Source organism: Scedosporium apiospermum, assembly GCF_000732125.1.
Source record: "Scedosporium apiospermum strain IHEM 14462 chromosome Unknown SEQ_SAPIO_0098, whole genome shotgun sequence".
Classification (NCBI taxonomy): domain Eukaryota; kingdom Fungi; phylum Ascomycota; class Sordariomycetes; order Microascales; family Microascaceae; genus Scedosporium; species Scedosporium apiospermum.
The window spans coordinates 1,105,766-1,128,025 of NW_015971799.1; the positions used below are offsets into that span (position 1 = coordinate 1,105,766).

The following is a 22,260-nucleotide window of genomic DNA, read 5'->3' on the forward strand; positions in this document are numbered from 1 at the left end:
GAGTCACGCCTCGAGTCCGATTGAGTGGCGGCTCTGCTGCCTGGGAAATACTCAGTGCTCAGTATTAGTGGGCGGGCTCCCTCTTGCCGCTGCCCAGGCCACCTCAGTCCCCCAACTGTGCTCAGGCCTAATAGATCAATCGATGATAGCTAAGAGCCTCGCTAGAATACCTCTTGTTACCAAAAGTCATATCTTCCACGACACAATGTCGTAGATTAGATACGTTTGATCAGTTCAATTCAATTGTTAATGTAATCTTACACAGTCTTCTCTCCTCCGTCGTTCTCAAAGAGAGTGTACTTATCAATTTCAACCAGATCTATGGGTTTCAATGAAACACAGTAACCCATCAAATGCGAAGAGCCTTTGCTCGTAGAGACTCGAGGGCATACGAACCGCAATTCGGATCGGCCTAAATGAGAACAAACAAAAGTGAAAATAGAACAAGCTCAAGTATATAGGACATCAATGATGATACTCGGATACTTAGAAGTCTAGTACTCCAAATACTCCAGTTGCCATTGAATCTCACAGTGTTAAGGTACTGAGGACATCTACTTCCTATGGCAAAGTACATTGATGTATCACCTTCAAGTATCCACAAAGCACTCCATCTTGGTACATAGTACTCAGAGGAGAAACAAAAAGAAAGCACAGGCAAGCTCAAGCAGTGTTTACAATTGTACTGCTCTACGAAGTACTTCATAGACATTTCCGGAATACCCCAAAATTTAGCAGAGTCTGATTGAGCTAAAGTAATAGTGTTCAATCCACAAAAGAGGACGGACCCGTGCATGCCGGCGAGGCAGCTCCGTTCCTGGGTCTAAGCCAATAGAGTTCTCGCTAATCTTGCTGACCCATTCGGTCTTCTTCCTATTTGCGGACTTCACAACAACTGCTCAGATGCCATCTTGGATGCAAGCTTTGATGCAGGCTTTGGAACGTGGACAAGGGTCAAGGTGCATGCAGCAGGGGCAATCATCCTGTACTTTGTAGTTTTTCCAATCCACTAACATGAGCATGTTGAGCAAGATTGGTCACTAACACGGAACTCACTAACATGGCGGAGACGATGGATACTGGATCTACCTACCTCCCTTCCTTCTCGTTTCCCTGCTGACCAAACATCAGCATCAAATCTGGTTCATTATCATTCCTGCATCTTGCCTTGCCTGTCTTTATAGTGACATACCATCCCACGAGGAACTTCTGTGCATCTGCCTCCTCTACTCTCTTCTCTTTTTGTGTTATTCTCACATACTCCTATGCCCATATACTCATATACATAGTGCACCTACCTCTAGATTTGATTTCTTGTCCGTTGCCATACTCAGAAGCTCTCTCTTCTTCTCCTCTACACCTCTCAAACATTCTCTTCTCATCTCTTCTTATCCATCACACATCCATCATCCCTTGCAAACCCCGTCCTTTGTCCCACGGCATTGCCATCGAGGACCGGAGACGTACTTGTCTCTCCCACTTGAAGGATCCGCCGCTCGTTCTCTCATTCCAAAACATCCATCAGTCACGCCTGATCCAAATCATGTCGGTGGCCTTGTTGAAGACGGCCATCTTTGGCGCCCCGGCCGGCACTCCTACGCCCCCTACGGATGGCGAGCGACCGGATAACAACCGCCGCTCCTCAGCCGCTGACACAATAATTGAATCCGATATTGAATCACTAAACCCTAAGGGTGGCGGCGGTGGTAAAACCAAGAGCAAGATCGATCCTCGCATCATCTCGGATGCTACTATCGGACTCTCGGATGGCCTCACCGTTCCTTTTGCCTTGACCGCTGGCTTGTCTGCTCTCGGGGACACCAAGGTCGTTATCTATGGAGGCTTCGCTGAGCTCATTGCCGGAGCGTTGTCGATGGGTCTCGGAGGATACCTCGGTGCCAAAAGCGAGGCGTAAGTATTTTTCGTCTCCCTGTCCTCCCTTCACCCACTCCCACCAACCTCTAGCATCCAGCTGTGTCTCGAGCCAATTCCTCCGTTGAGAAGATCGTAAGCTTTGCTAACACCTGACGGCCATAGTGCTTCCTACCGCGAGACACGGGCTGACACGGAAGCCATGGTCAGAAACGACCCGGTTTCCGTCCATTCTGACATCCGTGACGTATTCAAGCCTTTCGAGCTTGATCGATCCGACCTTGAGAGCCTCGTCGACCACTTGGCCGCGTCCCCCAAGGTCGTTGATTTCCTCATGCAGTTCCACCACTGCTCCCTCGAGCCCCCCACGAACCGCGCCTTCACCTCCGCTTTCACCATCGCCATGGGCTACTTCCTCGGAGGCTTCATCCCCCTCCTTCCTTACTTCTTCGTCGACCAGGTCTTCCACGGTCTCTACATCTCCGTCGGCGTCATGGCCCTGGCCCTTTTTGTCTTCGGTTACGTCAAGACCTGCGTTGTCTGCGGTTGGCGCGGAGCCCATCGTGTCTTGCAGGGCATCTACGGCGGTCTGCAGATGGTCGTGATTGGCGGCGTCGCTGCGGGCTCTGCCATGGGTCTTGTGATGGCCTTCAACCACATCTCAGATTCAAGCGATGGCGCCATCTTTGGCGGTCGAGCGGCACAGTTCGTGCCCGTGGGGGACAATCAGTTGTAGTCGCGCCCCAACCTCGCCCGGCCACGTCTCTCACATAGCGGCATTTCCATTTTGATTTTGTTTCTTTTTCCTTGTGGTTTCTCGGCGCATTTACGGCATGGTGTTTCCCCCTTCTCAACTCTGTTGCCCCCTCTCTTGTTTTCTTCTTCTTTCCTTTCTCTCTTTATGATATGATGCATAGATTCAGCGTGATACCACCGCGAGGCGAGCATGCTTCCTGATTATATGGCAGGGAAGAGGATAGGCGTGGTTTTAGGCAGGAAAAAAAAAGGGGTTGGTTGATTGACATGTTTCAAGCATCGATGGTGGTTATTCTTGCATCCCCTCAAAATAGAAGAGCAAGTCGGCGAGAGATTCAGAAAATCCTCATGTATTCCCCGACGCCCTTCAGTTTAGTTATCAAAAATTATAGGGGCAATCGTCTATACATCCTCTCTTTGGAAGAGGCCATCGACACTCTTCTTTAATCAAGTATCACATCATTGATGGATAAATCAAGTACGTAAGTGCGCGTGTCTGGTGTGCCCTTGAAGGGAGCGAAATATGGATTGATCCGAAAGTTAAAAATGAAATAAAAGACCAAAAAAAAAATGAAGAAAAGGACCAGCGCTCTGATCTACCCCATTATCTTACACAATACACCGATTATTGCTAGAGAACACGTAATAGACCTTTGTTGAGTCTCAAAACTCGCGGCTCTCACCAATGTCGCAAATGTCGAACACGCCAGTCTCGGGAATGCCCTTTTTCTTGAGTGCCTCCCGCAACTGCTTGGGAGGGTCATGAACCTCCTCCGACGTAAGTACCCAAGTACCCCAGTGGATACTCATGGCATTGGCACACTTGGTCTCTTGGAAGATCTCGACCGCATCGTAGGGGTTAATGTGCATGGGCGAAAAGGCGGCACGCGGATAGTAGGCGCCGATGGGAATAAGACCGAGGTCGAAGGGGCCGCGATGCTCGCCAATCTGCTTGAACTGGGGACAGCGCGGCAGATCCGCATAGTCTGGACCGTAGTCGTCAATGGCCCTGGGCAGATAGGGCACAGCGCGATATCCGGTATCCCCGGCGAACCAGAGGGACTTGCCGCCGGACTTGACGGCCCATGAGCACCAAAGCGTCCTGTCCCTGTCGAACAAGCCCCTCGCCGACGAATGCTGAGCCGGCGTACATGATATCCTGGCCGAGATAGTCCTAGGTTCGCCAGAATCGTCGCCTTCTTTACCGTCCACGGTCAAGGAAAATTCAACGTCCTCCCACCAATCGAGTTCCGTAACAGAGTTGATGCCGACCTTGTTGAACCACTTTTCAAGTCCCTTCGGGACGAAGAAGTGTACATTGGGATGTCGCTTCTTCACCTCGAGGACCGACGGGTGGGAGAGATGGTCGTAGTGGCTATGGCTGATGAGCACTGCGTCGACGGCGGGGATGTCGGCGAGCTTGCAGGGCTGTTCCGTATACCGCTTCGGGCCAAGGAAGCTAAAGGGCGAGCATCTGTCCTCAAAGACAGGGTCGCAGAGGACTCGAAGACCAGAGGGGAACTCGATGTAGTAGCATGAATGGCCAAGCCAGGTTGCACGAAGCTGGTCCGACGCGGTGCGGTCGGGTAGGAATGTAGGCTTGAGGACGGGGACGGTTGGGGGAGTAGTGACGACGGGTTGGAGTTCTCCCGCGAAGCGCGCCCTGGCACCACCCACGGATCAGTTGTCTCGGACGCTGGAACTGTTCGGCAGGCAAGGTCCAGTCGGGGACTTACTTGAGCATGACTCGCAGGATATTCAGCAGGCCAATACCCGGACCCCACGACGGGTAGGGATTGCGGAATTTGATTAGATGTCCGCCGTTGAGGACATGATGGGGCTTCGAGACGGCTTCCTCGGGCACGGAGGCTGAATCGGCTACCTTGGTGATCGTTTGGGTGTACGTCGCCATTCTCGGTAGGCTCGCGCTGGACAAGGAAGGGATGAATAATTGCTTGATGCTTTGCGCCGAGATTGGGGGGATTCTGGATGGGAGAAGGAGTCGAAGATACGACAGAGCTTGATGCATGATAGCGCCCAGAATCTCGTCCGGGCTACTATGTAATATATATAATACTACGTGTAAAAGCCCTACCGAATCGCTACCACGACTAGGACCAGTGGTCCTCCAAGACGATGAATGAGGATAATAGTGTGCTTGCGGAGAGATGGGTAACACAGGAGGGGGCGGAAGATTGAGTGTAAGCTTCCAAAGACTTGACTGGCTAGGAATTAAGACTGTTCCCTTGGTCGGAGTTTAAGCTCCTCTTTCTGCCCATTAAAGATCGATTCAAATGCAACGAGTGTACAAGTACAAGTCCGCCACAACTCGGACTAAAAGTGTACCTGGACACCACGCGTCATTCGCAAGGTATTGCGCTGACTGTCTTCAAATTTCGCAGGTAGAAAATTATTGTTATTAATAAAACAAGATTCAATCTACGAGGTAGCCATCGCATTGGGAATTAAGAATCGGGGATCGGAGTTAAGTCGATGGACCGCACCGGCATACAAATTAGGCCGGCGGCCTGGTATACGCGCGGATACGAGAGAAAGTGTTGTTGCCTGCGATGCATCCTTCTTGACTGTCGAAAGAAATCCTGTTCATGAAATGACGTGGCACTCGAGCCGGCAAGTCCGCGGCTGTCAAACAACCATCCAACGCGTCACCCAGTGCCTCGCAGCAAGCGGTCATCACTCCGACGGACAATGAGTAACCGTCCTCGGCCTCAGCGTCTCATTCACAGCTACAGCATATTAGAGGCCCAAACGCCGAAATTGAGTCTATCGCCGTAGCGATTAGAGACTTCGACCAAGGCTGCTGTTCTGGAAGAATAAATGGAAAAGAATTCAACATTGTCCAAGTTCGCTACACATCTCCAGATTTAGAAGTCCGCCATAACACAAACTCCGTCCGTAGAAGAGCAACCCTACCGCCGACTAACCGTTACTCCGGGGTCATTAATCCATCATGCATCCGTCTCGCGGCCGGTTCTACGTCGCCGGGCACTGCCCTTGACATAGCCTCTCACAAATCCAAAGCGCGGGTATCTTCCCCCATCTCGTCACTGCCCAATTCCTTTTCCAGCTCATCAGCTACAAAGCCCTCGTAGTCATCCAAGTTCTTTTGGATATGAATCTTGAACTTGATGACGTCATTTAGAATTCGGTCGATCTCCGTGTGAAGCTCTTCCCTCAAGGCGTTTGCCCGGACGGTGAGTTGCTCGTATCTAACGTTCGTTCCTGTTAGTCATGATTGGATTTACGGTCGTATTCGAAACTGCTCTCAAGACAAAATACTCACTCGATATTTGTGTTCATCTCCCTCTGTTCCATCAGCTGGACGGACTCCGTCAGACCCGCACGCATTTTGGCAAGCTCCTTCTCCATCTTCTCGATCTGAGCGTCGGAGTTGAGCTTTTGGGCAGTGGTAACCTAATGTTGACAAGTTAGCTAAGGGAGCCCCAAACTTTGGGCGCAAAAAGATGGAGTAGGAAACCAAGCTCTTACCTCCTTGGTTTTTTCGTATTCTTCCTCAGCAGCCCGTACGCGATGGCCTAGTGCTTCAACCTCATTGCGTTTGTCCTCGATAGCCTCCTTAATGCCGTCGAGGAGATCATGGTCCTTCATCATGACGTCCATCGCAACGCTGCGTCTCTCAGAAATCTCCTTCTTAAGGGAAACTAGGCTGTTCCTGACCTGACCGCGGAGGTCGAGGTTCAGAATATGAGCAGGCTGATAGCCGGAAGTTGGGTCGGCTAATAATCTGTCGCTCGAGTTCGACCCGTTTAGCTGCGAAGAAGTGAAATCCGGCCCGTCGTTGACTGTGAGGCGGAGCTCGTAGTCATTACCGTTCGCGTTAACGGCAGCGGCGGGAATAAGCGCAATTTGGTACGCAAGAGTGTTGTACTTGTCCACCATGCGTTCAAGCTCGTCGAGTCTTTTGCTGGCTTCCGATTCTTTCTCGGCCACTTTCTTCTTGATATCATCAAGGCGCTGTGATGCCGACTCGATGCCCTTCTGGAGCCGCTCTCTCTCGGCAGTCATGCGGTCGATATCCTGCATGCTGATTCCGAGATCGTCGACCGCTTTTTGTAGATTTCTCCTCTCCTCCTCGACTTCTCCGAGCTCTTCCGACAACTTATCGAGCTCTTCCTGGAGGATCTGGATGCGGTTCTCGTACTTCTCCGATCGTTGTTGGGCCAGAGCATTATATTCCTCAAACTTGACTTTGTCCTCCTCCATGATCTTGAAATGGTTATCGAGGATGGCCGGGTCCGGGGTGGACTTCTCCAGATCTTCAATCTCCTTTTGCAACCTCGCATTCTCCGCCTCTAGCATTTCAAGCTCGGAGAGGTACTTAGAATTTGATTCCTCGAACGCCACAGCCATCGCTTGAACGTGAGGAGCCAGAACCCTCTCCGCATCTTCGTCCCCGGCATCCTCGTCCATGGCCAACCAATCTCTGTAGGCTTTGCTGAGAAAGTCGAAAATAATACGGTCCCCGCTCACGTCAATTCCAGACTCGAGGCAAGCATCGTCATACCGACCGCAGGAGTAGCCTTCGAGCATTTGGGCGAGCTGCATCATCCAGTGAAGCAGGCCGAGAAAAGTACTCCAATTTTGACCGCCCACCGCCGCAATTTGGCTCTTGGTTATGCTCTTCTCATAGGGATACCTGAGCTGCTTGAGGATCGGCGGCACTTCCTGGTCAATGTTCTTCTGAAATTTATGACTCGGATCGATTCTGTGGTATAGCCATTGGAACATGTAATTGAAATCCTTTTGGGTCGGCGATTTAACAATGTTCTGGGTAAGGACGTGCTTCATTTCCATCTCGAAGTTGTGCTGGACAAGATAATCTAAGAGTTCTTGCCCGATTCGAGCCTGGTAAGATCGATCCTTCAGAGGCCGTGGGTCACGAGGAACGCCGGCGGGCTGGGGAGCTTGCTGGAAGAAACTCTGGTGCGACACATGGCCGGCGGTAGAAGCGCGCGATCGGTACACACTACTCCTCCTGTCTGCATCGGCAGAGGCGCGGCTCGACATTGCGCCAGTCGCGAATGCTGGCTTGGACGTCTGGAAGGATGTCCTCTTGACCGATGAGAGGCCTATGTCCGCTAGGTTGGTTCCCGAAGACGATCGCTGAAATAATGGCTGGCTTGGACGAGACATCGCGAGGGACTGCCTGTGTCCCGACATGCTTCTCCCATGGCTGCTGGAGAACTGCGCGCTCGCTACGGGATTTGATCGTTTCATCGCCGAAGATGGTTGTGGTATGCTCGTATTATTGAAGTTTATGCCGCCAAGCGTCTACCAGGAAGGTGAAACCCCCTCATCATCAGTCCAACACTTCTATAAAGTCTGCATTGCGAGAGGCTAGAAGGAAGTTATTGAAAGTTGACTTACCTCGCGAGGTCTGCGCACGCTCCACAGACCAGTGTCTTGCGACATCCTGGACAATGTCCTTTAGTGGGGATGATCTGTTTTTTTTTTTTTTTCTTCTCTTTCTTTCTTTATCTTCTTCGGGGGGAAATAGCCGAAACGGAGGAGCGACTTGATATCAAGAGTGCAAAAGACTGGTCAAGATGGACAAGATCTCTGCCCAAGGCTCGTGTGCGATTGTCGATGATTGGGCTGTTGCTGGGGCGAATGTAAACAAAGCAATAATGCAAACTGATTGGGTAATTGTGCTTCATGCTGCTTAAGCGCGCATAGGTCATGTCCTAGGTACCTTGTACACTATTTCGTAGATCCCAGACGGACCTGGTATTCTCTCCCAGGCCATCACGTGCTGCAGCCAGTGCCCGATGAGTACGTGCCGATAATTTTCCACTGTCTGAGCTCGGGGCTGTCATGCCTCGGCTGGCATACGGGGTAGCGTACGGAAGTTGTCCTGCCTGGCTATGAATACTTTAAACCACGACCACGAGACAAGGCGATGAACTGAATCTTCGTCCTTCCATCTCGTCGAACTCAACCATGGCGATAAGGGACGATCTCGTCGCCTCTGCGGTAGGTTTCTCCCTTCCTTTGACACCATTACATATTTCTATGACTGGTGGATATTGGTTTAGCTGACAACTTCGTGGATAGGCGCAATGTGAGTTACTGCATCGATTCCGGCTCCCGCCGGCGCATTTGTAGGACGATGGACAACAAAGTCGCTAACGAGATATGATAGTTCTCCAAGACCCAAGCGTGGCGTCATCGCCGATCGAGAATCGAATCTCATTCCTGCGCAACAAGAACCTCACTCAGGAGGAGATAGACGCTGCCCTTGCTCGGGCTGGGGCCTACCAGGGTTCAGCCGAACTGGCACCCTCGACTCACACAGGCCCGTCGCAGCCGTCGCAGCCGCAGTACTACCAGCCGTCGTACGCCCAGTATCCATGGCAGCAGCCGCCGCCACCGGTCCCTAGGAGGGACTGGAGGGATTGGTTCATTATGGCGACAATGATGGGAGGCTTAGGTTATGGTCTTTACACCGTAACAAAGGTTCGTGAGGTGCCGCTAATTCCTCTGCGAACATGACTAACAGATGTGCGACTGCGCAGCGATACGTGTATCCCATGATTGCGCCACCCACTCCCGAGAGGTTAGAGCAAGATAAGAAAGACATCTCCGAGCAGTTTGACAAGACGTTTGCCTTGGTCGAGCAACTCGCAAGGGACACAGAAGCTTTGAAGGCCGCAGAGAAAGACAGGACAGAAAGACTAGATACTGCTCTATCGGAACTAGAGTCGGTCATCAACGAGTTGAAATCCGCAAACCGACGACGCGAGGACGATGCCCAGCGTATTCGAGACGAGGTTCAAAGTCTAAAAGAATCCATCCCGGCTGCCCTCGAGGCGCAAAAGACTCTCGCCGACAGTAGGCTAAAAGAAGTCAATACGGAACTCCTCAGCCTTAAGACCCTGATTTCGCGAATGAATACCCAGACGATCACAACAACGGGTTCGGCCGGGCAATCCCGACAAACAAATGGCAACGTTAACGGCAGCAATGTCGAGCAACCAAATACTAGCACCAGCGGACAAAAGAACGCGGAGCCTGATGAGGTCGCATCGGCACCGAGTGCGCCAGTCGCAAAAGCCAGCGGTCGCTCGTCGCCACTATCCAGCGGAAACGCGGCTGGCAAGGTATCGATTCCAGCCTGGCAACTCGCCATGGCCAACAAGAGTGATGCAGATGCAGGGGCTGGCTCTCAAGCCAATGCTAGCAGTTGAATGACGTTGAACTCCTACCCATCTGCCTACTCGAATACCGCCCTCGAGTGAGGCACTGCTTTCTCGACCTTCTTTTGTTTCGGTTCCGGGGTCAGCTTTTTGTATGTATGATTAGCACAGAAGGACAAGTTTATGAGTGGACTGGAGAACGCCACCGATCGCAACCAAGACGGGACGCCTACGCAACAATAATTGATATGTATCAATCTCTGTACTACCATTTCCTCGTATTAGTTCATTATCTTTCCAAACTCCTAAGTGAACTTGTCGGCGCCAGTGGAGTGCGGAAAGGGACATCAATTTTCACAGGACATTGCTTCGGTCAGTGTGCCTCGGCTTATTTTGACCACCCGACTCCGTCGGAATTTAATCCCCATGTTAGACTTTGCTCGCACACCGCGAGAACACCGGACACCGACGACCCCTCAGCTCCCGCAAGGATTTACCAGATTCGAGGTTGGGGTGGTGTCCGGGGCACAGGACACGCTATTTCTACGTGGTATCTGCTAATAAATGTATTGGTACTGTACGAAGTACGTGCACCTTCATTTAGTGTCCTAAGAAGGATCAAATAATTCCTGTTGCTTTTGGTTCATTTCACCGGGTCCAAACCTCCCTTGTATAAGCCCGCATGCGGTCGTTGAGTGAGAGGTCTTCATGCCCCGAGTGATTTCTCTCATCCAATACCACCAACCAACCCTCCAGAGACCAGGACCCATCTCTCGCAAAACAAAAGTTTCCCACTCTCCCAAAGAAAAATAAAAAGGGGGAGGAAGATGGAGAACGAGAACATACAGCTTCTTTTCATGCTACTTCCGAAGCTTCCTCTAATACTTCGGGTGGCCATCTTGCATATCCTCCGGCTCTCGGAGCCAGCTCGATACTTGGATCTTCAAAGCGCCATCATCGTGTCCGTCCTCCGATCATTTCTTGCCCCGGACCGTCCGGTTAGCATATCGAAAACACAACGGCTTACCTTGAAAGATCCCGGAATTAAGGGAAGGATATGGGTTAGCAAGTATACTGCTCCACCACCGCCGGAGACGGCGGTCCGAGATGCACTGGTCTCTGCCATTGATCGTTTAAGCGACGCGGCAGGCTCCCGTGCACCCACCAGAGGACCGGATATTCTGCCGGTCGAGGCTGAGTGGACCGGCTACCGAGCTGAAGCGAAACCGAACTCTACTCTCCCCGACATAACAGAGAAGGAAAAGTACGACGAGCTTATGAAAGAATGCTCTAGCGCAACTACGATTTTGTACTTGCATGGGGGTGCATACTACCTCCTAGACCCATCATCGCATCGACCGACGACCAAAAAGCTGGCAAAACTTACCCAGAGCCGATGTTATTCAGTCCGATATCGCCTTGCTCCACAGAACCCCTTCCCTTCGGCCCTCCTGGATGCGCTCGTCTCGTACTTGACCCTTCTATACCCCCCACCCAACTCCTTCCATGAACCGGTGCGGCCGGAACATATAGTCTTCGCTGGCGACAGGTATGTAGCTACGTGGCCTCTATCATTATTTTTTCAGCGCTGCTTGATATGCCCAGATCTCTAACACGCTTTGGGATAGTGCCGGAGGAAACCTTGCACTCGCGTTGTTGCAAACCATCTTGGAGATCCGGCGGCAGGGTCGAACGATTGCATGGTTCGGGCAAGAACGCGAGCTCCCTCTCCCGGCCGGTGCAGCGCTGAGCTCCCCCTGGGTGGACCTTACTCTCAGTTCTCAATCCTGGGAGAGGAATGCGGAGTTTGATTATTTACCCAGTATGACTGCGAAAGTGGCAGACGAATTTCGTCCTTGCGAAGCATGGCCGGCAGAACCACCTCGAGTGAGTCTTTACGCCGACGACCATCTTCTTGACCATCCTCTTGTCACGCTCGTCATGGCGCAGGACTGGACCGGTGCACCCCCGATTTTCATGAGCACGGGCTGGGAGCTGCTGGCCGATGAAAACAAGTTCATTGCCCTGAAGTTGAAGAAGAATGGCGTCAAGGTTATCTTTGAGGAATACGAGGCTATGCCGCACTGCTTTGCCATGGTGCTCACGAAGCTACCTGCCGCGAGGCGATGCTTTGATGGCTGGGCTGGATTCATTCGAACGGTAGTAGAAAACCAGGAAAGCATTACACCCAAGGCAATCACGGTGAAGGCTAAGACATTGGAGGAGGTTGAGCTCGATCTGGAATCGGAGGACCTCGTGGAGGAACAGGTGCAAGAACGTGTCCGGGCACAGATCAAAGCTCGCCTAGCATCTCCCCCGTCCAAATTATGACCCGCAGCTTCACGTATGAAGAATCGTCGACTCCGTATGGCCTGACTCGGCCGCATGGAGGATATCAATCACCAATCACGAACTGCGTGAGGGCTGAGTCCGGCTCGTTTCCGGCTGCGTAGTGTATGAACATATGAACACAGCGTTTGATGGGGTTTAGGTTGCCCAGTTCCCTTGAATTGATTCGGTCGAATATCATGCTTCATTTGCACCTCAGTGCACAGCTCTGTTATCAAGAGCGTATCATCATGATCTTCAATATGCAGACCGTAAGTGTCAAATAAGATGTTGATGCCCCGTTGCACTCGATATCAATTCATGGTGTTAAAATCACCAATTATATGTAATATCGCAATAACCAAAGGTACCGTTTATATGTCGAGGGAATTCTATCTGGATTGTGAGCAGCGGGTGGTTTGAGGAAATACGCCAAACCTTCTGCTCCCCCTCTGTTCATCTCTTTCTTTCCTATTCTTCTCTACCTTTCCTTTCCGACATCTTCCTGTTCTCCTTCCATTTCTATTTTTCAATTTTTATTTCATTTTATTTTTATTTTTATTTTTATTTTCCTTTTCCTTTTCCGAAGGATCCTCGGTCGGAACTAAATTTTTGCGGTTGGGGCTCAGTTGGAGGTACCTTGACAATTGTAATCTCCGAGATCGACCCCAAAAAACTGGAACACACTCACACTCACCTCTCGCCTCACCCATCTCACTCAGCTAGCTCCCTCAGCTCACACCACATCCATCCATGAAAATAGACGCTTGATACTCAATGGCGGTCATCAAGGGGTAAGAGGCATAGTCGCAGTGAAGAGAATAACAATACGACCATGGAGCGCCATTCCAAGGTTGTGGCGCAAATATCCACAGTCATCAAACAATTTTTCGAAAAGAAAGTCCCATATCGAATCAACCATGGCTCCACCAACAGCACGCGGCCTCTTCGCCGTGACCGCGTCGCGAGTGTCGACATCGGCTTGCTCAACAATGTCCTCGAGGTGAATCGATCAAATCTCACCGCTCTGGTCGAGCCGAATGTTCCAATGGACCGCCTGGTGGAGGCCACTCTTGCCAAAGGGCTTATCCCACCCATCATCATGGAATTCCCAGGAATTACGGCTGGCGGTGGATTTGCAGGAACCGCAGGGGAGAGCAGCTCTTTTAAGTACGGGTTCTTTGACGACACCGTCAACGAGGTCGAGATGGTTCTTGCCAATGGCGAGGTGGTCAAGGCGAATAGAGCCGACAAGGCCGATCTCTTTCACGGTGCCGCTGGTGCTCTTGGAACCTTGGGAGTTACAACCCTCCTAGAGCTCAAGTTGAAGGAGGCGAAAAAATACGTCAAGGCAACTTACCGGCGCGCTCGAAGCGTTGACGAGGCTGTGGAAATGGTGCGAGAGCAGATCCGGAATCCGGAGAACGACTACGTTGATGGCATTCTCTACTCCAAAGATCACGGAGTCGTCGTCACCGGCACTCTGACAGACGAGAAGCCCGACGCTAAACCCGTGCAGACCTTTAGCAGCGCCTGGGATCCTTGGTACTATCTTCATGTTGCCGATAAGACTCGCAACGCTACTGAACCGGCCGTGGACTACATCCCTCTGGCAGAGTATCTGTTCCGTTATGACCGTGGCGGTTTCTGGGTTGGCCGAGCTGCATTCGACTACTTCAAGTTTGTGCCATTCAACCGTTACACTCGTTGGTTCCTGGACGACTTTTTGCACACCCGCATGCTCTATCGCGCTCTCCACGGAAGTGGAGAATCCGCGCGGTTCGTCGTGCAAGATCTTGCCCTTCCTTACTCGACCGCCTCCCAGTTTGTGAATTTTACGGCGGACAGCCTCAACATCTGGCCGCTGTGGCTCTGCCCGCTTAAGCGCCCGCAAGCACCGACTTTCCATCCCCTCACGTCAACCCCGCAAACCGTGGGGCTAGCAGACGAGGATACTGATGCCATCAACATCGGCGTCTGGGGCTGGGGCCCCTCGAAGCCGGAACAGTTCGCCGCCAAGAACCGCGAGTTGGAAGTCCGCCTTCGGGAACTAGGTGGAAGAAAATGGCTCTATGCCCACGCTTACTATCCCGAGGACGAATTCTGGCAGATGTATGGCCGTCAATGGTATGACGAATTGCGGACCAAATACCACGCAACTGCTTTGCCAACCGTTTATGACAAGGTCAATGTCGACATAAAAGCAAAAGCGCAAGATGGAAAACATTGGAGCCACGCCATGAAGGCCTATTGGCCAATTGGTGGGTTCTGGGGCATCCGACAGAGCATTAAGAGCAGGGATTATTACCTTCACAGAAATGCAAAGTGGAAGGAGACATGAGGGAGAAATGAGGCTCACTACCCTGTGGACAGGGCCACCCCCTCAACAGCTGCTCCGCCATCGGAGGTAGTGCGGAGCCCCAGCTCGCTGAGCTCCTGCCATGGTCCAAGTTATTTGATTTTCATCCAGGAAAGATGGGAACGACATGAAATTCCCATTACATTGATCTCATCCCATCGCCACACTTGCCCTGTATTACTATGCCAATAAAACTTTGTATTATTAACTGTCGGCCCAATATACGGGCGACTCTAAGAGGAGGGCGGAACGCTATCTATGATCAAAACTACTACCAAAGCTGAAATGGATCGGCAGTGCCATTGAACAGAAAATGACGGCGATGCCATTGGTATAAATGCTATGCAAAAAACAGCTCGTCTGTTTCTTGAAGCTATATTATGCGTCGCGGGAAATAGACTTGATTCCTAGAAATTCAATACCGGGGGGTCTTTTTCCCTAAGCCTGGATGGAGTAGGTTCTCTGGAACATGTCATCGACGTTTTCCAGGTAGTATGTCCCACTCGAGATGGTCGACACTTCGCCCTCGGGCTTGTAGTTCTTCTGGAGATGGGCCTTCTTGCGCAAGTCACACATCTAGAATTCATGGGGTTAGCTCAGACATGCGGATTGGTATAGCCCGGGCGAGTCAAAATCGAACGAGGCTCATTTTATTTTAGGTTTGTGTTTTGTTGGGGGGGGGGGGGGGGGGGGGGGGGGGGTTATAGAACTTACGGCGTCGTAGGCTTCCGGTGGGACAGCGCGCCTGGCGCCTAGCCTCGCGGGGATGTCCAGGACCTTCGCGATCCCGGAAACGCTGCCGTTAACCCTGAAGGACATGAAGCTTGCAGCAAGACCCGATCCATAGCTGAAGAGGCCTATGCGCTTTCCCTCCAAGGTGGCGCTATCCACATAGGAGATTAGACTGGCGAGCCCACCCCAGACGCTGGCGCAGTACATGTTGCCGCAGAGTGTGGCGACCTGAATAGCTGGCGATACTCGCTCTTGGAATCTCTTCTTGGAGAGACCCATAAATGTTTTCTCGACGACCTTGTCAGTCAAGGATTTCTCGTAGTCGAGTCCACGGAGTTCCTGGGGCACGTCAGCGAAGGCGGCGTTGTCAGGATCAGCAAGGTAGTCGTGGTATAGAAGGCGACCGTAGGATTTCTGAACCAGCTTGCAGGTAGGCGCATGGAAAGTCAGGTAGTCGAATCGGTCGAGCGCAGTCTTGGAATCGGAGGCGCCGTTCGCATTCCCGTTGGAGCCGTTGGAGCCGTTGAGTTTCGAGGCCTCGCGCCTGGCGTAGTCGCGGTAGGCCGCATCGAGAGCTCTGGTATAGCAGGTAATCGAATAGTGGCCGTCCACATAAGGGTACTCGGAAGTTAGATCCGGCTTGTAAAAATCATAGGCATGCTGCATGTAGGTTCCGCGCAAGCCAGGCTCGGCGACGATAGGCGCGTTGGGGCCGACTAGGAGGGCTACGGCACCTGCACCGCCGGTGGGGCGGGCATTTCCCTTGGCGTACAAGGCAATGTCAGCAGCGACGACGATGGCGTCACGACCGTCCCAAGCGGAGGATTCGATCCAATTGATGGTGTTAAAGAAGGCATTGGTGCCTCCGTAGCATGCATTCACAGTATCCACACCCTCAATGTTGGTGTTATCTCCAAATAGCTGCATCAGCACCGTCTTGACAGACTTGGACTTGTCTAGGAGTGTCTCAGTGCCAACTTCGAGTCGGCCGATGGAGGCAGGATCGATATTGTACTTCTTGAGTAGGTTGGAAACAACCGTCAACGAAAACGAGTAGATGTCTGAGATCGGACAGTTAACACGCTGGCGAAATAGAGGGGCAGCCCAACCTTGGGCAGTGGAAAGAAAGGAGGGGGGATCGGAGGAAGAGACAAACCTTCACGGTCATCGCAAAAGCTCATCTTCGTCTGGCCCAGGCCAATGGTGTACTTCCCGGTACTGACACCATCGAACTTCTCGAGCTCGCTCTGCTCTACATACTACACCAAGGGGGGGCAGGTTAGTTTCCAGCCGCCGCGGTGCAGTGTCCAGGTTAGACGGTGCGATATCGGTGGGGTTCGACTGACCTGGCTTGGGAAGTAGACCTCAATGGCCTTAATGCCAATATTTTCCGGGCGCGAGGTCATGATGGTGAGATGAAAGCGACGATATGGTTATGAGCAGAGTGAGGTTTGATGAATTGTCGAGAGATCGAAAATGGGGGCAAGAACGAAGGGGGGGGGTGGAGGAGCGCTTGGGGGAGTCGACAAGCAGGAGCTCCTTGGGTCTTTATGGCAGGAATTTCACCGCCGTTTCCCGGGCGCATACACAGGTACAGAAGAGGCAATTCTTTTGTTATGAAATTAAAAGGGCAAAAAAAAGTGTGCTCTGCGTTCTCGACAAGACCCTGGGATCCAGTTACATCGGTAAGGTACATCAATGATGGGCATGCACGAAGTATTGATGTAGTTTATTCAGGTTGACCGTTCAAACGATAATCGCTGCGGTCCAGAACCGGAAACAACATCAAATCAGTCCTAGTTGGCTTGGAGCCTACACTAGTTGAGAACCTCGAATGTTGAGGGGCTTGACGATTGACATCAATTGATGAGGGGTTGCCTGCAGCCGGCGAAGCAGGAGAAATTACCCATTGAGGTAGCGTACGAAGGAGTGTAGTGTGTACTACTTCGTACTTTACCGACAGCCAGACAACGTACGCTATGCATCCAAGCAAGTGGCACATGTACTGTACCTTTGTACATGATCTCGATTTAATACGGTTAGGTTTACCTTTGAACGGCAAGGGCTACTAGTCCTGCGCCAGCCGGCAGAACTTGCCAACAATAATCCATTGAAGTACCCTCAATCTCTGTTTCGAGTTTCCGAGACCTCTTCATCACTTCCGCACTTGAAATTATCAATCTACACTTCACGGCTCCTCCACGAATCCGCTCTCGTAACTCCGCACCTAAAATATGAGGTGCTGTGCTGTTACATCCACAGCTACGCTAGGAAGTGGATCGATCAGTTCCTAGATCGTTTGAGGAACCCATATTGCCTGGCTGGGTCCCTCATTGATGCGCATCAGACCTTATCAACGCTGTATGCAATATAGACAAAATTCATGGTTGAAAAGCAAAAAACCATGCACCGTGAAAAGCCAAGCTTCAGTCGGAGAGCTGAAGACTCCAAAGAAGCAAGATACGTCCGCGCTCTGTGGTATGCGGTATGCAAAGTGCTGGAGAGAAAAGAGTCTCACTCTTGACCTGGACCTTCAACCCCACCACGACCTGAGCCTCCCGCAGAATGGGGATAAAAAAAATGAGGAAAGGGGAAGGAGGGGGGTGAGGTGGGGGGTGATTCTACTTACACTAGGCAGAAACATTTGGGCCTGGTGGCAGTTGATGGCATCAATCAAGAGATCAACGTGCAGTGAATTTCCCAACAAGTAGTGTACAATTGGGGTCTTGATTCGCCATCGCGTCCAAGGATCCCGATCCCCCAAAACTTGGGAGCGGCTTCTTGGGGGACGGGCATAAAGTTGATTTACTTCACGAAGCTAACTTCTACCCCCGCCCACGAAGTAGATGAAGCATTTACATTCTTATATTCTATAACATATGGGCAGCTGGGCGTGTCCTACGATGTTCGGTTGGGAGAGCCAAATTTGAAGTGTTCAATGTTGGGTTCTTGGGCACGAGGAACCGCCCATCATTGAAGGACCGAGCTTTGCTTTCTCGGCAGGCACCGAGAAACGCCGGAGGAGAAGTAGTGTACGAAATACTTCCCGAGCAGTACTTCGTACACTAAAGTACTCGGCGACTGGGACGTGGCTGGGTGGCACTACTATTGCACATGCTGAGGTACACTACATCATAATCTGTTTGACCCCTGAAGCCATTCCTGGATTGTTTTGGCGTAACTTGTAACTTTGAGCTCCGCCAAAGATTACATAAATGTGCCACCGTTCTAAGAGCCACAGTCCCAGTTGCATCATTTTGAACATCACATCCAGCATCCAGCCGGCTCAGACTTGAGGGGAAACACGGCTGTGGTAGTGCGGGTCTGGGCTGCCTATTACGAAGCAATGTACGAGGTACTCCATTGATCTGTCGTGTGGTACTTCGTCAAGACAAGATGCGCGACAAAAGTGACAATTGATCGGCTTGCGGGCCCAACGTGGGACGGGACGCTTGCTAGGCTGGCTACCTTGGGTTGCCCGCAAACCAATCTTCATGGCCATCCAAGTCGGGCTCCATCAACCACTCCGCTCTCGGCTCTCCTCTCCCTGGAGCTCTCCACGTCAAGAAAAAGACTTACCCTCCACAAAAGATTACGAAACGGCCACTCTAAGCCCCTACAGCCGATCAGCCTTTAACCCTAGCTGCCCATGGCGATGTATGTCAAGTCGTGAGGGTCATTTGTCGGGATGTCTCGGGTCTTGCTGTTTGAGAAAGTGTCGGTTTTGGATGGAAAGGAAGTGTAAGCAATAGAAGGCTTGGACTTTCTGGTAGCCAGCCCGAGTCTCCTGCTCTTTTCTCACATCACCGTCATTACTGGCGACACACATACGAAGTAAGATCCGGTTCTGTATTGACTGATAATATTAAGCTCATTTTATCTTGCTTCTTGTTTCCGTCGGAGTTTCGGTTGGTGTGACGGGCTCCGAGATGCTCGACTCCGTTCGCGAGCTGCTATCGGACTCGTCATCCGTGACCTGCGGCGTTCCAACGGCTGACAGTACATCACCATCCTTTCCGGCCCGAATGCTGTCCTCGTGCCCTTCGCCTCCCGACTTCTTAGTCGACCCGCCCTGCTTTTGTTCGCTCTTTTCTTCCCCCGTTCCGGTGCTTTCGTCGACATTTGTCGCAGTAGCGGTGTTGGCTGCCTTCGCTTGGGAATCCCCAGCCGCTTTCACCCGTTTCTGTTCTCGCATTTCCATGATCCATTTTTCAACGTTTTGAACTGCTTTCTCGGGGTCTCGTTTATATCTGAGAAGGTAGCCCTGGATCTCGGCCGGACTATACTCATATTGGGGAATTTTCGTAGCAAACTCGGATGCCAAGGCCGAAACCGCAGCGTTAGCAGCGGCTTTCTTCTGCGCGGATTCCCGGGATACCTCGTCCGCAGGAGAATCAGAGTCCATGCTGCTATCTGCGTCAAGCGCAGTGTATATGGCATTGAAAATGGATGCCGAAATGTCGCGGTCGGCCCAGCCAAATTCGATGGACATGTCTACCCTGCCTGGTCGGATCAACGCCTTATCCAGTTTCTCGATGTGGTTCGTGGTCATGATTAGAATGCGACCCTCCTGAGAGGCGACGCCATCAAGAATATTAAGTAGACCGGAGAGAGAAAGCCGGCCGGGCACTGGGCTCGGAGCTGCGCCGGGGGCTTGATCAGCGGTGGTGGAGACTAGGTCCTTCGTCGTTGGGGTGTTTGGGGCCTTGGGTTGCTCTCGGGTATTTGTAAGGCCAGCTGTGTCAATATCCTCAAGCAGGACCACACATCGTCGCGGCAGCTCGGAAAAGAGGGTAGTCAGATTCTCCTCATTGGAATGGATGGAACTCAGGCTGACGATGTAGATTCTTAGGTTGAAATGGCCCGCTAGGGCGAGACTTAAGGAACTCTTGCCGGTTCCTGGCGGGCCATAGAGAAGATACCCACGTCGATATGGGATTCCTCTGTTCGAATACCAACGGCGAGTTGCAGGATCGAGATAGTCGGTCATGTCGTCCAAAAGCCGTTTTTTTGTGTCCGCACTTAGAATAACCGTAGAAAGGGGCCGGGTATCCCGGGACATGTTTCGCTCCCAAGTCGGCTCCGCGCTTGCACCTTTGAACGTCCCTCGATATATCAACGTTTTCTTCGCGTCCTTCTCCACGTATGCTAGTTTGGCTTCGAGAAGAAGCTCCTTAAGAATCCAAGGGCTCCTCCCAAAGCAAGCTATTGATATCTCTTCCCTCTTTACGGGTATGGGTTAGTTAGTACTTCCATGATCAGCTCGCCAGATACCCCACCACGATGCTTCACACTTACCTCACTGGCAGGCGTGAAATACATTTGGTTACGGTTTTGAGTCCTTTGAAAGAGAAGGAGCCTTCCCCGGTACCAAAATACATGGCTTCCAAACGAAGGGGTGTAGGAGAGCGTCTTGCGATGCTTCTCGGTAGAAGCACTCGCTCCGCCCTCGTCGTCCTCGTCGTCATCCCGCCATCTCCATATAAACCAACTTCGAGATGATAGGTTGGTGTTAACCACGAATCGACGCGAAGACTGGGCAAATTTCTGCGCCGCAACCCATGCCATAACGATATTGTAAATTTCATCATCAACACGAATCTACCAGAAGACGGGTCGTTAGGAAGAAGAAAAATAAAACTGAAAAAAAAAAGGAAAGGAGAGGAGAAGAGGGGGGGGGGGGGGGGGGGGAGAAGGGTAAAAAGGACAGGCGTACCTCGACAGTACTCATGAAATGGGAGGATACTAAATTCCAAATGTATCCACTAATGTAACTCCAGGAAAAAGCCAGCCCACTGAAAAGGACGACGACAGGAATGTAAACATTTAGGTTTAGACCGAGATATTTGAATATGGCGTCTGAGAGGCTCGAGAACCCAGGGAAGAAGAGATCCAAAAGAGCGACGAGGGACGACGTGGGCACGTCTCCCGAGGCTGCAGGCCTAGGCTGGCCGAGCCAAGAGGGGAGAGAGGTCATGGCTAGGTTATGATAGATCTCCAGAGCAGCAGACGAGGAGAAGATCTCGACGTAGCAGCTCCACTCCTCCACGGCGTTTCGACAATGGACTCGGCTCTCCAATGGTGATTATTCCTCACCCGAATGGACGTTGAAGAAGGTAGAAGGTGGGTGGTTTTATAAGAGGAGAGGATGATCTGCATCGCCTCGTGGAATGGTCCTTCCAAGATGGCCGCTGATGCTGACGAACGCTGGGCAATGCCGGCCAATTGACAACTCAGGTCGGTATCACCGCTTCCCAGGCTAGCACGGCCTAGATTGAGTCACCCGGACTGAAATTTCAATGCAAACGGTAGGGCTGCGCAAACAGCTGCCTAGTGGTGATGCGAGATTGAATCCGCAATTGTGCATTTGATGTCGGCATGATTGTCCCTGACCGCTGATCGGGGGTGGGGCCGTGAATCCTTCCAATTGTTTTGCATCGTTCGTTGCATCGGCCATCGCGAGAGTTCATGTGAAATGTAAAAAAGTGACGTTAGTGAAGAGGGGCGAGGCCAATCCCAAGCCCAATGCAATGTCTCAACAACATTGAACCTCGTAATTAGGCAGCAACTGCATAGGAGTGTCAGATTTGTGAATTTGTGGGAGGGATGGAATTTGGCAAGTTACACGAGTCGGGCGCAGGCTCTGGCAGTCTCCAGTCTCATGAGCTTCAAGGGATGAAGAGGTTCAAAGTGTTTGGACAAACAACGAGGGAATTGAAGGGCTGACTGCTGACCCGGCTCCACTCGGAGATGTACAAAGGTAGTGCAGCCAAGATGGATCGAATTGACGAATTGATGCAGGATGTTGTTCCCTTCCACTTGCCCATGCCCCATGCCCATGTCCATGTCCATGCCACCCAGCCAGTCTCAAATATACCCTTGATTATGTCGAGGGCGCCAATACCTCGCGGTCTGCTCGTTCCGTGGCGGATTCGCAAAGGCAAGATGGCAAGATTGCAGCAAAAATCGAGACACAGCATCGTGCACCTAAGGCGTCCGAATCGTTGCCGAGTTCAATCATCACCTTTACCTTTG

At 51.7% G+C, this 22,260-nt stretch overlaps 7 protein-coding genes and 1 pseudogene across 7 annotated transcripts; 4 read left to right on the forward strand and 4 right to left on the reverse strand.

Annotated features, from left to right (window-relative positions):
- Positions 1-1,543: 1,543 nt before the first annotated feature.
- On the forward strand, positions 1,544-2,608 carry SAPIO_CDS5446 (Vacuolar iron transporter; the record flags this gene model as incomplete). Its single annotated transcript, XM_016787775.1, has 2 exons — positions 1,544-1,911; positions 2,038-2,608. 2 exons carry the CDS (start codon positions 1,544-1,546, stop codon positions 2,606-2,608), a joined length of 939 nt encoding a protein of 312 aa, XP_016642790.1.
- A 683-nt stretch (positions 2,609-3,291) lies between these two features.
- SAPIO_CDS5447 (NAPE-hydrolyzing phospholipase D) lies at positions 3,292-4,540 on the reverse strand (the record flags this gene model as incomplete). The annotated part of the gene is made up of 2 exons (XM_016787776.1): positions 3,292-4,291; positions 4,365-4,540. 2 exons carry the CDS (start codon positions 4,538-4,540, stop codon positions 3,292-3,294), a joined length of 1,176 nt encoding a protein of 391 aa, XP_016642791.1.
- Positions 4,541-5,656: 1,116 nt separating this feature from the next.
- On the reverse strand, positions 5,657-7,803 carry SAPIO_CDS5448 (putative kinetochore protein NDC80; the record flags this gene model as incomplete). Its single annotated transcript, XM_016787777.1, has 3 exons — positions 5,657-5,858; positions 5,933-6,063; positions 6,139-7,803. 3 exons carry the CDS (start codon positions 7,801-7,803, stop codon positions 5,657-5,659), a joined length of 1,998 nt encoding a protein of 665 aa, XP_016642792.1.
- An 807-nt stretch (positions 7,804-8,610) lies between these two features.
- On the forward strand, positions 8,611-9,857 carry SAPIO_CDS5449 (uncharacterized protein; the record flags this gene model as incomplete). The annotated part of the gene is made up of 4 exons (XM_016787778.1): positions 8,611-8,643; positions 8,725-8,731; positions 8,813-9,126; positions 9,186-9,857. The coding sequence occupies 4 exons, from the start codon at positions 8,611-8,613 to the stop codon at positions 9,855-9,857; spliced, it is 1,026 nt and encodes a 341-aa protein (XP_016642793.1).
- Positions 9,858-10,633: 776 nt separating this feature from the next.
- SAPIO_CDS5450 (uncharacterized protein) lies at positions 10,634-12,137 on the forward strand (the record flags this gene model as incomplete). Its single annotated transcript, XM_016787779.1, has 2 exons — positions 10,634-11,355; positions 11,435-12,137. 2 exons carry the CDS (start codon positions 10,634-10,636, stop codon positions 12,135-12,137), a joined length of 1,425 nt encoding a protein of 474 aa, XP_016642794.1.
- An 832-nt stretch (positions 12,138-12,969) lies between these two features.
- Positions 12,970-14,475, forward strand: SAPIO_CDS5451 (annotated as a pseudogene; the record flags this gene model as incomplete).
- A 456-nt stretch (positions 14,476-14,931) lies between these two features.
- On the reverse strand, positions 14,932-16,631 carry SAPIO_CDS5452 (Hydroxymethylglutaryl-CoA synthase; the record flags this gene model as incomplete). The annotated part of the gene is made up of 4 exons (XM_016787780.1): positions 14,932-15,069; positions 15,208-16,286; positions 16,382-16,484; positions 16,572-16,631. The coding sequence occupies 4 exons, from the start codon at positions 16,629-16,631 to the stop codon at positions 14,932-14,934; spliced, it is 1,380 nt and encodes a 459-aa protein (XP_016642795.1).
- A 2,465-nt stretch (positions 16,632-19,096) lies between these two features.
- Positions 19,097-21,202, reverse strand: SAPIO_CDS5453 (putative BCS1 protein; the record flags this gene model as incomplete). The annotated part of the gene is made up of 3 exons (XM_016787781.1): positions 19,097-20,449; positions 20,524-20,826; positions 20,942-21,202. The coding sequence occupies 3 exons, from the start codon at positions 21,200-21,202 to the stop codon at positions 19,097-19,099; spliced, it is 1,917 nt and encodes a 638-aa protein (XP_016642796.1).
- Positions 21,203-22,260: the final 1,058 nt, after the last annotated feature.